Raw genomic sequence first — 15,867 nt, forward strand, 5'->3', positions numbered from 1 at the left:
AGTCAACAACTCGGATCCAGATTGGGATTCTTTGAGGCATGTCTTATTAGAATTTTGTTGATATGTGAATAGATCAGTAACTTCTTCAACAGGTACCTGCTCTTATTGGTTTTCTCTACATAGCCTTTATCTACTGTAAACATAACTAACCAAATAAACATTTTTCCAGTGATTTAAAAAGAAAAAAAAATAAATGTGCAAGTTTCAACCTAAAAAAATGAGAATAAAAAAATTACTGTGATTCTCCTACAATTCATGTGTATATTTCCAATTCAGCCATAAGAAATTGATCTATCATGTACTGTACTTGATAACAGATTTTGATTGAGCCAAGAACTTTCTGTCACATCAGAATCCATTTGTACTAAAAACAATTGCTATATTTCCAGAGTTGTGATATTTTTACTACATCTTATTTGGAAAGTCTGAAAGCTTTATGTTAGATACTAGAGGCCCAATGTACGAAGATTTATTCAACAATAGGCCTTCTTTTCCCTGGCTGCTGGCATTAGAACCTGGGCCTTTGCTCTGGCTGCTGCCTTCCGCCTTTGTGCACTGCCCAGAGGCCTGGAGTGGCCAGGGTGGGGGTGGAAAGCCTGCCTCGTTGCCATGGCGACGACTCAGGCATCCTGGCCCAGTGCCATCTTTGTTGCATCAATTTGCATATTCCCTCCTTATTGGCTGTGTGTGCAGCCATCTTTGTAACAAACTGATGATCAATTTGCATATTTCATCTTTATTAGATATTCCATCTTTATTAGATAGGATGAGAGTTACAGGTGTCACGTCGTCATTTAAAATCCTTATAAAGTTGTAAAAATTCTTACTGTAAACTGAACTGTATAAAATCTAGGAAGACAAAAAAATTCCTTACCTGTCAGGTTGAAATTGGGTGCAATTGTGCTGTCAGCAAGTGTAAACCATATCAGGCCAAGGCTCATACACACTGCAGCAGACACATCTGCAACATTGTAACGCTTGCCTGTGTAATAGAAATGTAAGTCATCTTCAGAATGGAAAGACCTACTCAGCATAGTTTTAGATCTATGTGTTTAACCAAGGAGGTCAGGAGTCTTTTTACATCTACTGTCAAAAATATATGAAGAACACTGAGGTCAAGGCATGAGATAGTCACAGAAGATATTCTGAAAATTAAATGATCAGCGAGCACTGATGCTTCAGATATTATCTGTTATGGTAGTGAGAAATATGAACATTTAAAAAGTATATGGAAATTAATATGAACACTTAAAATGTTTATGGAAATTAATGCCTCCTTTTCCTTATGTACAATATAATATACAGCTATGAATTTTCTTCTATTTTACAAGTTTACAAAGTAACCAGAGTAATTATTCAGGCTATATAACTGTTTAAGTTTACAAATAACATGATCAAATAACTACTAGATTAGTATTAACTTGTTTTAATATAGCCACATTTAAATAATAAAACCATGCAGTGTAACTTCTTGAAAGGAAAGGAAATATTATACATGCTCAGTTAGTTATGACATTAGATGCGGTTTTTAATAGGGACTGAGATCATTGTTTTTTCCTGTGTGAATAGTTATCCTGAAATTATATGCAAAGTAGTTGACAGATGTGCTTTAATTAAAAGGGATTTTTGGGAAGACAACTAATGGATAAAATGAAGTCAGGTTGTGTAAGGATGCTGGTGGAACAGAAACATTTGATTATCAACACATGAGTATTCCTCATGACAGTGATATGAACAACTTGTTCTGCTGTTTCTTGCTTTGACTGCCTCCTCTTTCACTGCTATTTCCAAAGAGCTTGCAACTTGACTGGAGCTCTAGGAAATCAAGAAGCCAGCAGAGTTGGTAAAACAGAAGTTCTGCTTAGGTTAAGCTTCAACATGAGAACGACCCATTTGTATAAGGAGGTAGAGACTGAGCCCTGAAGAGTGCAGGACTGAAATAACTGAAAAAGGAGCTTTCCCGGTACTCAGGTGCTTCTGAGCTTTTAATATGTGAATACAGTATTTCTGGAATTGTAAGTAGACTCCAGACTAAATGAATAAAACAAAATACTATTTTTATTATATCTGAGTTCAAATTATTGATTTCAGATATTATCACTCAGAATTGTTATAATATCTAGAACGTTTATTAAACTGACCAAAGTTTAATATTTTTCCTAATGCTAGATGCTATAATATAGCCTACTAGTTTCAAACAGGATGAAAATACATCATTACTATACCTTGAATAAAAACTCCTCCTAGCATTACAGGAATCAACTTGCAGCACTTGAAGATGACTTGGGTCGGATAATTCAGGTAGCCCAAGGAAGTATTTGATAACCCCATAGTACCCACAGTAAGAAAAGCTATTATCATGTAGGTTTTTCCTGGTATTCTGTAAAAGACAATTTTTAAAATCTTCATTTTGGGACCCAATTCATACTTGTTAGATAATGTATTTACAATGTGTAAATGTCTACTTACTCTTTTTATTTCTGTGAAGTATTTTTAGACATATTGGTTAAATATCACTATTTTAAAGTTAAAACCTTGTTTATCATATAAAAGAATATCACTAAAAGTAATGATTCACCCATATTTAATCAATCTTAATTGAGAATTCTCAACTGTGTGAAAAAGTGGTATATTAGCCACTTACATTCTTACTGTAGGTAGAGGTATAAAAACTATCTTGACTAAATTTAGGAAAAAATAAATAAAGTTTGGCCTTTATAATGGTAAAAGGCACCTTAATTAATTTATAACTTCTAAATTGTTCTGTTTCTTAATGTTTCCATCTAGCATTAGGAAAAGTACATCCACCCATTCTGTTAGAAAAACTGGAGCAGAATTTCTCTAGAAAAATTACATGTTTAAAACTCTGGACATAATATTTATTACTATAATATTTTATGATTTATTTCCATCTGTATTCTATAAAATGTTAAAACAGCCAACTTTCTGATGAGGAATCAGACTCTCTTGTTATGATCTCAAATCTTCTGCTTTGAGTTCTATCTGGATTTTCTAAAGAAAATTCTTAATTTGGCATCTTCAGAATTTGGGGCTATCACTGTGAGCATATGCTCACCTTGACTAGACATTTAATGGTCTAAAATAATACTCTTGTACATTGGTGTGACTAACACAGGAAGCACTGTTCACATAATTACATTATGCTGCCTCCTTAGATCTAGTTTCTATTTTGGGATTTGTGTTCATGTTTAAATCAAGGGAACAAAATTCTTTCGTATTTTAATATGGCTAGATGTAAGGCAAATAATTTACTGGAAAAATTCAATTAGAATGCATCATTTCCACTTACATTTTAATTCTGAGGCCTTTTCCTACTTAACTACTAATACAGTGGTCAACATTTAAAGTCCACATGGAAATGATCTGGCATGCCCACATGGTCAGTGTACACGAACACTGATTTTCACTGTTCGTGGGGTTTAACCCCCAGTGCATTCCATTACGGAAGCAGGACAGCTCTGCTTCTCTCTGTAAGGACAGATGTCACCTTAGTCAAACACTGGCCAGAAAATAAAAAATTCCAGCCAGAAAAATCACAAGGAATGATTAGAAAAGCAGCATAGTACAGGTAGGGAAAAACCACAGCCTGAAACTCAGAAAACCTAAATTCAAAAGGCCCAATTCTGAGAGCAACTTGCTCTATGAACTCATGAAAATCCCAGCACTCCTCTAGATCTGTTTAAAATTGGTTTATGCGTTTGTTTGCCACTGAAAACTCGCAGAAACTGGGGAAAATTGTAACTTAAAGTAATAAAGTTACAAGGTAATCTTTGTTGCAAACTAACAAGTGATATATTTAGGGTATTATACTTTACCATGTGCTTCACCACCATGTACATTTGATTCTCAAAATGAAACAGAAAGTTAAAAAATTTCCCTGAGCTCTTGACAGAGCTGATTAGAGGCAGTGCAAGACTCAAAGCCCTGTTTTCTGACTCCAAATCCTGTATTCTTTCAAGTACACTGGTATTCATAAAAAAAAGAAAGACAAAAACTAAGCAAAGATCTATAGAGCAGTGCCATGTTAAGCACCAAGGCTGTTTTATCTTCCTTTCCATTTAGCCCGCGATATCTGACTTCGCCGATATGCCGGTGTTACATTTCTTTTATGTATCTATCGCAATCTGTACTCTGTATTCTTTTAGAAATGCTTTCTCTTCAGTCAGTTGTCTGTGGTTCATGTCCCAGTGCAGTTTAAAAAATTTCTTTACCCGTAACAGTGACAATGTCAGTAAAAGCGTGTGAAAGTGATTCAAGTGAAATTAGTTTTCCTAAAAAACGTAGAGTCGTTCTTTTTTCGTCATCAGAGGATGAGGATGAGGATTTGAAGAATGGCATGATCCAAGAGGTAATCAATCAAGGATTATGCCTTTCACCTATCCGTCTGGCTCTAGGATTGAAGACTTGAATGTAAAGTCATGTCCAACAGTAGAGAATTCTTATTAACTGTTTGTGCCTAATGAATTGTTTGAGGATATCGCCAAATAAACTTATATGTGTTGCAAAAACTGGGGATTGAAAACTCGCAGCATTTGTGTAGGACAGTGACAAACAAAAATGAAATGAAAAGATTTTTTTGCATTGATTCTATGGATGGGACTAGTTAGATTACATCTTTACATTTATATTGGTCCCATAATCCTGTATATATGCAAACTTTCCCCCAAAATATAATGTCAAGAAATAGATTTGAAATATTATCACGAATGCTGCATTTTTCAGACAGTAGGGAGACAGATGTTTCCAATCATTTATGTAAAATAACTAATAAATAACATGGAAATAAATTTCAACAGATAGTATGACCCATCTGAAGCTATATGTATCGATGAATCTTTGATACCATTTGTGGCTGCATAATATTTAGGCAATATTTAAAACAACAACGACACAAATATGGTATTATTTAAGTTGTGCTATGGATCTGGGTACACATATGCTTTTCATGTATATGCAGGGAAAAGTTTAGAAAAAGAATATACAACACCAACTAATGTTGTAATGTCTCTTTGTAGAGTTGTATTCAATAAGGGACACACGTTGCACACAGACAACTGGTACATGAGTTTAGATTTAGCATATAAATTACTTGATAATAACACTCATTTAGTAGGAACATTACATTCAAATCGACGGGAAAATACTCATGAAGTCGGGGAAATACTCATGAAGTGATATAAAAGAAATTAAAATGGGGAGAAATTATAGCAAAAGAGAATAAAAAAGGAATAACAATTTTAAAATGGAAAGATAAGTGGGACATCTTACGTCTTTTAACAAAACATACATCAGAGATGGTGAATGTTGAAAACAGATCAGGTCACAACTTGAAACCAAAAGGTGTAGTGGGTTATAATGCAGAAAAAGCAGCAGTTGATATATCTAATCAAATGAGTGCCTATAATAATCTGTTATGAAAATCCATGCAATGGTATAACAAGCTAGCTTTTGAGCTCCTACTAAACACTGCTGTTATCAATGCTCATATTTTATTTAAAAATATTAGCAAGAAGAATATGAGTATCACAGAATTTCAGAAGAAATTAGCTGTCCATCTAACAAATTGTCAGGATGAAGAAATTCCAAGTAGCAGTACTGTAAATATACCTCAAATATCTCATCACAAACTACAACAAAAAACTGCAAGAGTATCTAAAATTCAAAGATATTGTAAAAAATGCTATGAAGATAATGCAGCAAGATTTGGACAAGATATTGCCAGAAAGTTGACAAAACAAGTTAACATTCTGTGAAACCTATACAGGACAACCATTTTTGTGTATACCGTGTTTTAATAATATTCATTAACATTTTTTTTTTTTTGGTAACAATATTTAGGCCCATTCTTTTTATGATCTCCAAATTACTTAACATTTATTAATAGAAGAATATAATTTTTAAAAAATTGTATTTCGTCAGTCAACAGTGACTGATGAGGCCTGAATGAAAAGTATACTGTCAGTCACCGGTGACTGATGAGGTCTGAACAGAAAGTACAGTATCAGTTACCAGTGACTGACATGGTGCTTAATGTGTTAAATAAATCCAGAGATGAATTATTCCCAGAAATGAATTCAGAAATATGAGATTAGGCGTATTTTCATTGTGACAGACCTCCAAAGACGTTTTATAAAAAGGTTTTCCATGGGCTGTAGAATAAAAAGGTTTCAATTCATAATTGTCTTGATTATACATATATTCTCTCAAATCTCTTCGCTTTGTTTAAATCAAACCCAAATGATGTTATCTTTAAATATATATGATCATGTGGTTTAATGGTTGGGATAAACATGGCTTTGGGCTCACTCTCCATCTCATTTGGGAAGCTGAGAAGGAGGTGTACTTTTGAAAATTTAAGAAATGCAGTTCCTTTGTCATTTTTCATTAATAGAGACAATATTAGATTCTTTTACTTTAGAAGTAACAGAAGACCAGCAGTTTGCAATAGGTAACGAATCATGGGGTTCCTTATGTATTAGTTTTGACATATATATTTAATTATTTTCTGTTCTATCACCTATGGCTAAATCTTATAGAGTTTCAGAGCATGAAAATAGTGAAGATATCCTCAGATTCAAACATTTTTAATATCACTGCTATAATAATTTATTGGCAATATAGAGAGGTTGAGAGATAAAATTAGACTTAGGAAAAAATACTGAAGATACAAACTAAAACATTTAAAATGTTATAGTTATCTCCAAATATCAGAAACATTTATTAAAGAAAAAAGCTGTGAAAATTTTATATTTTCACTGAAAGATTAAACATTTGTATCAATGAAGACAAAATACCAGTACAGTATTAGAGTGATTTATTACATTTTAAACTGCCTCACATATATGTGAAATATTTACATATTAGCTCTGATATGTCAGAATAATCACACTTACCAAAAACTTATATCCAATTTCCTTACCACTTTCTAATTATAATTAGAGGCAAGGTTTTATTATGTATTTTTCTATATGCCATTACAAATATATGGAGATGTTTCTACAATCCAAATGGCCATTTAAAACATATTGTCAGTCCTAGCCGGTTTGGCTCAATGGATAGAGCATTGGCCTGTGGACCAAAGGGTCCTGGGTTCGATTCTGGTGAAGGGCACGTACCTTGGTTGCAGGCTCCTCCCCGGCCTGGGCCTTGGTGGGGCTCGTACAGGAGGCAACCAATCGATGTGTTTCTCTCACATCGATGTTTCTCTCTGTCCTTTCCTCTCTCTTCCACTCTCCCTAAAAAATCAATGGAAAAATATCCTCGGGTGAGGATTAACAAAAACAAAACAAAACAAAAAACAAATAAACAAAAATCCCATATTGTCAAACAAGATTCTTTGGTTTTGATGAAAAGGAATATTATGAAATTTCTCTGATGTCTAAGAATGCAATTTCAGCCACTGAACATTACAAATATGACAATGTTAAGCAAAATATATCTCACAAAACAAAATTTAACTATACATTTTAAAACCCACTACAAAAACAGGTACTTGCATTTCAATTTACTACTTTGATGCAGTTAGCACTATAAATCTTTCAGTAATCACACTTATGTCTGTGAGGTTTATAAAAACACACATGTACATATGCTTTCTCATTTCAAAATATACTTACTACATGTTGAGCCTAAATTATATTTCTTATTTGATAACTTATAGAGATTACTTTTTTCAATGTATAATGAAAATATCATTCATATTTTTAATAAGTTGATTAAACTGCTAAAAATGTTTGGGTATTAAAATGTTTTATTACATTTATTTCATGTATTACACTCTGTATGGCTAAAAACTAAAATTTAACTACTACTAGTGAACTTAACTGTCAAAAAATAAAAACAAACCAACTACATACCTTCTTCTTTTGTCCTGAACAAGCTGAAGTTCTATTAGGCCAAATATGGAGTAAAATGCAAACTGTACTAATGTAAGGTACCAGCCAAAGGGCTTAAAACCCTCCACTGAAAATATTAATTCCTGTCAAAAGATATATGAATACTGTTAAGTTCAAGAGCACAACCAATTTCTTCACAATAAATTCCAATAAACACAACATTTTCATGACACTTCTCAGAGGTATAACTAGAGAAGTTAGGAGGCTTTTCCAAAGAACTGACACTAGATGTCCAGGTATGAAAACCAGGAGAAAAATTAAAAGGGTGAGGGATAGCAACAAAGCAACATTAATGTGTGCTCTTTCTCTCTCTCTCTCTTTTTAAATTTACTGATGTTAAAGAGAGCGAAAGGAAGGAAAAGAGAGAACATGGATTTCTTATTTCACTTAGTTATGCATTCATTAGCTGACCCGACTCTAAATCCTCACCAGGGATCAAACCCACAACCTTGGCATACTGGGACAATGCTCTAACCTACTGAGCTACCCAGCCAGGGACTTTCCTTTCTCTTTTTAAAAGACCAAAATTAGAAGAGTTGCCCCCAAAGTGAGAAAGGTATCTGATTCAAGAGCTCATTTACTGTTTAAAAAGCATATTCGTAAGAACATTATCTCAAGCCTGTTTTCCTATAAAACTATAATCAGTTCAAATCAATTTAATATTAATTTTTTGAAATCTTGTGACTCAGAATATATAAAACTTCTTCTTGTGAGGAAATGGTTATTTTGCCTAAAGATAGTGTTGTACCATAAAGTATTATTTACATTAACTCTTTAAAAGACATTCTTAAAAAGTCATTAAGAGGTGTTCTAATAGTTATTTTACTAAAGCAGATTTCCCCCACAAATATGCATTTCAACTGTATTTTAAATAAATTAAAAAATAAGATTTATGTATAAATTTTCTTTCAAAGAAAAACTAAACAGCTTCTAAACAGACCCTGAACTAGACTTTGTACATTTAGGATGCAGTGTAATTTGTCAAATTTTGATTTCATGTTAAGTAAGTCTTCAAAGTATTTAAGATTTCTCTGGTTTATGAACTATAAAACATAAAAATAGTTTGATTAAGTATTTTGGCATTCAGATTATATAACTATATAGCTAACTTCAGTACAAAACTCCAACCATTTTCTTTAAACTATTTTAATATGCAATTATGTGTCATTTAGTAGCAACGTCTATTTCACAATGATAATAAGGTTACAAACATATTTATAGTGATTTATCTAATTTTAAAAGAAACTTTGCACATTAGCTATAAATTAAAATCTCTGACCATTAATATATAATGAAACTTGTACAATAAATTTCTAATTCATTTTCCTTTGCAATGATTAACTTTGCTCTCAAGTTATTTGGTAAAAATGATATTTAAAAACAAAATGTTTTCAGCAAGAATTCTAGATTTTACTTGGTAAAATTTACTATTTTTTATTGTTCTTCACTGTGATATCTGAATTTTTATAGCATTTTGTAGTGCAAAATCAGTTATAAAAATTAACATTTTTAATTCATGTTTTTGTTTTACACTAATACTCTTCATAGCTTTTTTATAAGCTAAGGAATAGTCACAAATCACCTTTATTTATACTTATATTTTATATTTAAGACAACGATTAAGCTCAATCTAATTAATACTACAGCATATCAGAAATATCTGTGTTTGAAAAAAAAACAAAAACACATCACCCTCCTTTTCCTGAATTATACAGGGGTCTCTCATGTTGGGGAGTTGCATAAAAAGCTAAGTTGGTAATGGCTGAAATTATTAATGAACTGACCATTAATAATATTAGTCAATTCCAAAATTTTGTTTACACTGGCCTAGATCCTCCCGTCCAGCCCCTGTCTTTGAAGGTCAGGAATTTACTGCTGGTTAAATGTACACAACTATGCCATAACACAATGCAAATGTGAGTCAAACTGTGGAAATGTTAGAATGTTTGGCACAGTTTAAAAAAAAAAGGTTCTGCCAAAGTTAAAATAGAAAAAGAAACTAATAAGAATGAAAACACAATAGGTGTTCAAAAAAAAAAAAAGGATTCAATGATCACAGGATCAAAGCGATACTCTTGGAAAAATATAAAACATCTGTATAAGCTTTTCTCAAAATTGACCTGCTATTATTAAGCTCCAAGAATGAAGAATGAACTGGAATACACCTTTTGTGCTATCATTATAGTAAATTTTTATGGAGAACTATGTGCCAGAAACCAATCAATACTTGAATTATTCATTTTTTAAAACAAATACATGCTTACATTATCTATATTTTATTAAATATTTTTTCATACTTTTAACATTTTCTTTGCTCTTTAACTCACTTAAAATATAGAATTCTGAAATTGTGACCTCTGTGAAGCAGATTTACTGTTAAGAGGCCCTCTTCTACTATTATACTGAAAACTTTAAATTTGTGAATAAACCAGTAACTTATAAAGAAAAATATCTTGAACAAAACTCTTAAGTGCTCTTATTGACCATAACTGTTATAATTACCATAAACAAATAACTATTTCTTACCTGTAAATATCCATAAATGAGGTAAAATACAAAAACCCCAGCAACACATATGAAAAATTGAGTAATTTTGCTAAATCTGCTAAGATTAATGCCAAGCACTACAATGTCATCTATTGATTTGATGTGTGGTGACATTGTTTGGGTTTTGGACGGGACAGTTATAGAAATATATTTCCTGGAGTTGTTGAACTTGAGATCCATTGTTCTTATTTTGCCACATTCAGATTTTCCAAAGGTATCTTTGTTGGTTTCCTCTCCTTTCTTCAGTTTTTCTTTTGCTCGCTGAGCTAAGTCCTAAAGAAGGAAATAGGCATGTAAGCAAAACATTTGAATCATAAAGTATTATGCTCCGAATAATATTTCAAATCACACTTTAAAAATTATACAGATAAATCTCATAGTCTCTGGATATTAATATATTAATTCTCCTATTCAATCTTCCAATCAACCAAAAACATGTCAACTCTCCATCTTCACCTAATAAGGACCATAAAATTAAGCATATTCCATTCTCATTTCCAAAAGCTAATCTCATATTTATTCCATCAAAGTAAACACACCTTTATGTTGTTATATGTAGAAAAATATAATTTAAAAAAATATATGTATTTTATTAATTTTTTACAGAGAGGAAGGGAGAGAGATAGAGAGCTAGAAACGTCTATGAGAGAGAGACATCGACCAGCTGCCTCTTGCACACCCCCTACCAGGGATGTGCCCGCAACCTATGTATATGCCCTTGACCAGAATCGAACCTGAGACCTTTCAGTCCACAGAGCGATCCTCTACCACTGTGCCAAACCGGTTTCGGCAGAAAAATATAACTTTTAAAGCCCATGACAGTTTGACATCTTCACATTAATGTCAATTCTTATTTGCAGAAGAGTAAAGAACAACTAATGCTTCTCATATACTAAGAAATATATTTGCTAATGACATTTTAAAATAAAGTCAAACAACTGTAAATGACTTAAAAAGCTAGGTTTATGAGAAACTAAAGAAAGGAGGATATACTTTAGCAACAGCATAGCATCTCTTAGGTAAAAAAAATGCTGTCTTTGGAGAAAATAATTTAAAAAGTCTTTAGGGAGGTGTTGTTCAATGGTTGTAAAGTTTTAGTTAAACAAAATGAGTAAATTCTAGAGATCTGCTATACAATATAGTGCCAATAGTTTAAAAAAAAGGTGTTTGCTGTGCGCTTAACATTTGTTAAAAGCACAGATCTCGTGTCAAGCATTCTTAATCATACAAACACACACAGAAGGGGAAATAAACTTTTGGAGGTGATAGATGTTTATTACTTTGATTATGGTGATAGTATCATGCATATGCATATATCCAAATTCATCTAATTGTATACATTAAATGTGCAGGTTATTTTTAAATATATGTCAGTTATACCTCAATAAAGCTGTTAAAAACAAAAGAAAAAAGTCTTTGGGATTGCAAAAAGCTGAGAAACACACAATTTTCTGTTAGCCTGTAAAAAAAAAAAAATCATGAAGGCTCCATAGATAACTGTTGATTTTCTTTGGATTTATACATGGTGGGACAAAAGTAGGTCTACAGATGATGTTATGGAAAATAACACAATAATTAATAATTATAAGACTAGAATGGACTCTGTTTTGAATACTTAAAACTATAAACTTAAAAGTGTAACATATTAAATGAAGGACTCTACTGAACTTTAGTAAAAACTATTTAATCAATAGTATTCCTCTTCTTTCTAATACTTTATCACTTCAACACACCTACTGGCAACCTTATGAGCCACAGACCTATACCCGACAAGCTTAAATCCCTGCAGCACTGTTACTTCTTGGACATCTGTGCCAAAATATTGACATCCATACTGAAATTTTCCACAGAGCATCTACAATGAACATGGAGATAAATCCACTTCTGTTGCTTTTATGAGGCATCAGCACTAGAAAACCTGCCTTTTAAAGCTTGCATTTAGAATGCAGTTTTATTAACCAGAACATCGCCAAAACCAGTTTGGCTCAGTGGATAGAGCATTGGCTTGTGGACTGAAAGGTCCCGGGTTCGATTCCGGTCAGCGGCATGTACCTTGGTTGCAGGCACATCCCCATTAGGGGGTGTGCAGGAGGCAGCTGATCGATGTCTCTCTCATTGATGTTTCTAGCTCTCTATCCCTCCCCCTTCCTGATGTTTCTAGCTCTCTATCCTTCTCCCTTCCTCTCTGTAAAAAAAACAATAAAATATATTTTAAAAAAAATCAGAACATCATTGGTCAGATGATGTGACTGATGAAGACCCTGTGAGCTCTGAAACCCAAGAATTGTGATCTTAAATGTTTGTTATATCCCTTACATTTCAGACATTAATGACACTAATCAACATCTAAAGAAATAAGACCAATGTCCTTGTGGTGCAGGGGAAAAAAAAAAAATCAAGCATAAAGTTAACACTGGTTGACATTTTAAATTAAATGAACAACATTTTGCTTTGCTTTAGAAGTTTACAGTAACTCTTGAAACCAAGTACAAAAAAAACCAGAGCTGTGACTCACTGCCTGAGGCCTCTTACTAAAGATAACACAGATATTTAATGTTAGTTACCTAGAGGCACAAATAACAGCTAAAATTGAATAAAAAAGCAGTATTTCTAGCACATAGTAAATTTAAAAATGTTGTGATAATGTTGATTTACAACGACTTACTGAAGTCAAAAGTATTTCATTAAATTTCTAAATCCAGTCTTTTCCAACCTTAAAAAGAAGTCTCCACAGCAAAAGGGTAAAATATGAGGAAATTATGCCATTTCAGTGTAAGTAATCTGAAGTAAGCTTGATTCTGTATTTTGTCACACTCATTACTACAAATAAAAGGATCTTACTATTATAGTTAGATAAAGTGGACTCTGGATACTAATCATGACCTATGGGGAATGATTATAAAACAGAGAATAATAAATGCGGTCCCAATTCTTTGTACACATATCATTACACAAAAGAAACCATGGGGTACTTTTTGAAGGTTGCTCTTTTTTTCCAAGCGATAAAGCTAAACTTAGGATTTTATCTATAGATTTCATATATATTAAGTATAAGACAGACTTATATAAATTATTTTCAAATGCTGCTATCTCTTTCTCTTCCAAGTCACAAACTATCTCAATTCACTTGGAAAATGTTTATCCCAAAAACAGTTCTCGACATCTGCTATCCTCCTGATTATGTCCAACACTAAAAAAATCAAAACTCTCTTAGCACACCAAATCTCCAGGCCTTCGTTCAACATTGAAAAGAAAAATAAAACGGTTGGGGAGAGAACTGAGCTGCAAAGACTGGAGGATCAGCATAGCCTCCAGTGCAGGTTTACGACACGAATAACCTGTAAGAACAAACACCTTGCACTGCTAATCAAAAGGACGGCAGTGCCCTACATAACGTGGAACCCGGAAGCAGCTCCTAACTGAGCTGCAGGCTCGGACCGGGACGGACACTCCCCCGAGTCTGCGAGGCCCTGAGCGGGGCCGCGGGCCTGCGACCCGGGCACCAGGCAGGAGGGAGGGAGTCCTCGCAGGCGGAAGGATGGGGCGAGAGCAGCGCCCCTCCCTAGGAACCATGATGGCAGGTTTCTGATCCGCACAGAGGGAGTGACCCGCGCTCTCCATCCCAACCCCCGCCTCTCCCCGCCGGTCCCCCAGGGGTGAGGGGAGGTTCTCGGGGGCCCCGGGGGCGGGGCGGTCGCGCCCCAAAGAGGACGAAAGGCCCGAGAGGCACGTCCACTCGCGAGCCTTCCGGGGACCCCAGACTGGGTGGCGCCAGCCAGAGAGCGTCTCCCCCTCCCATGTCCGTCGCCATCACCTCCTGCTTCTCCTCCGCTTGGGCTAATCCTGCACCTTCCGCCAGGTTGCCGCCTCCGCGCACAGGTCCTCGCGGTGCCGGCGCCCGCGCGCCACTTCCGCCTATGTGTCTCTGCGCGCGTGCGCAGTCCCACGGCCCCGCCCCCCGGGTCGCCTCTGGCCATGGTCTGGGCTACCTCTCGCGCATGCTCTCTCTCCTCCAGGCGTGCCCACTGGCTGGGCCCAATGGTGCGAGGACAGCGCTCCTCACCCATTAAAAAGGCCTAGGGGCGGTGACCGCCAAGGGGGTCAAGTGTGCTCCGCTTGTTCCTGGATCCAAGCCTCAGCTCTGCAGCCTCCTGGTTAGCAGGGGCCTGGGACTCCCTGGCTTCTGCAGCCCCTGGGCGCCCAAGCAGGAGGAGGCCTCCTGTTAATGGCCCTGCATTGCAATTTGAGAAGCGGCCAAGAGGAGAAAGATGACCCCGCATTTAGAAATCTTTGGGGTTCTCGCTTTCCTCTATTGGATCCTAATGAGATGAGGCAAAGTCCACATGCCTTTCTCTGCTTCCATGTTCTTACCTGACTTGCACCTGCTTTCTGGTGTAAATGGACTGAGGTAACACTTGGGTTGCCTCTGATGTTATAATTCAGCTTGTAGCTATCACAATCCCGGTCCTTGCAACACAACAGACGTGCTGCCAGCATTGTTTTGACAGTGTCACTTACTGCTCAGAATGTAAATTCCATAGCTTGACCATCTATCAAACTCTTAAACATCTACATTGGGTTTAGGGCTACATCTGCAATTATTGGGAGGTAATGATGTGAAAAACCAAGATGGGATGGATGGGTGATAATTTGTTTTTAGTTAACACTAAAATGATACGGAAGGCACAGACTGCTAGGACAAAGCTGGAACATTTTTGAGTGCATGCTTTGGATAACTAGAAAGGAATGAATTGGATTAATATATGTTTAATCCAGTCAGTTATGTAAAGCTTTTAAAATCTCGCAGGCATTATACAGAAAGAGCATGTGTGTTTTGTATTGGGTGTTTGGTTTCTGTTGAAGTAACACAGATATCTTCCATTGTAAGTGATGGGTGTGGCCAGGCATTTTCATTCATCCTTATTGACTAGTAGTAGGCAATTAGACAGGAGCAGAGCAAGGACAATGGCCAAGTACAGAAGGCCACCAGGGCAAAAATCTCAGGTGCCTAGCAAAGGACAATTATTGGGTGTAACCCTCTTCCTCCCAGGGTGACCTTTCGTTCCCTAGCATATTGCTGGTCATTTGGTTTGGACCCCCCTGCCCTGGCGCCACCCAATCCATCAGAGGAGGCCCAGACCCTGAAAGGACACACCTGGAGAGCTGATGGATAATCTATTAAGATCTTCCCCTGGGACCTCCCCTAAGATCTCCACTCTTGAAACCCTTAGGATGAAGGATCCAGTGAGCTCTCCCTCTCAGAGCATGCCCATGCCTTTCCCTCCTCTCCCCCTACCCTTCAGGTGGTTACCATTAGCTTCCTTAGTCCCAAACTTTGCCTCTATAACTTGTTTCCTAAACCCATTTCTTTTATGAGTTACTTCTCCCACCTCTGTGATTTGAT

General features: G+C 35.5%; 1 protein-coding gene across 2 annotated transcripts in view; it reads right to left on the reverse strand.

Moving 5' to 3' along the window:
- SLC35B3 (solute carrier family 35 member B3) overlaps positions 1–14,400 on the reverse strand; it is a 28,502-nt gene extending 14,102 nt beyond the window's left edge. The window contains exons 1-5 of one of the 2 annotated variants that reach the window (XM_084875610.1): positions 14,278–14,400; positions 10,443–10,736; positions 7,878–7,999; positions 2,226–2,380; positions 875–982 (exon numbers count right to left, since the gene is read on the reverse strand). In XM_084875610.1, coding sequence (XP_084731736.1) covers positions 875–982; positions 2,226–2,380; positions 7,878–7,999; positions 10,443–10,643 — 586 coding nt within the window. In that variant the 5' untranslated portion in view covers positions 10,644–10,736; positions 14,278–14,400. Of the gene's footprint in view, positions 1–874; positions 983–2,225; positions 2,381–7,136; positions 7,245–7,877; positions 8,000–10,442; positions 10,737–14,277 lie in introns of those variants that run through there. The other variant, XM_084875611.1, reaches the window with a different exon arrangement.
- Positions 14,401–15,867: the final 1,467 nt, after the last annotated feature.

Source organism: Pipistrellus hanaki (genome assembly GCF_964339955.1).
Source record: "Pipistrellus hanaki genome assembly, chromosome: 2".
Taxonomy (NCBI): domain Eukaryota; kingdom Metazoa; phylum Chordata; class Mammalia; order Chiroptera; family Vespertilionidae; genus Pipistrellus; species Pipistrellus hanaki.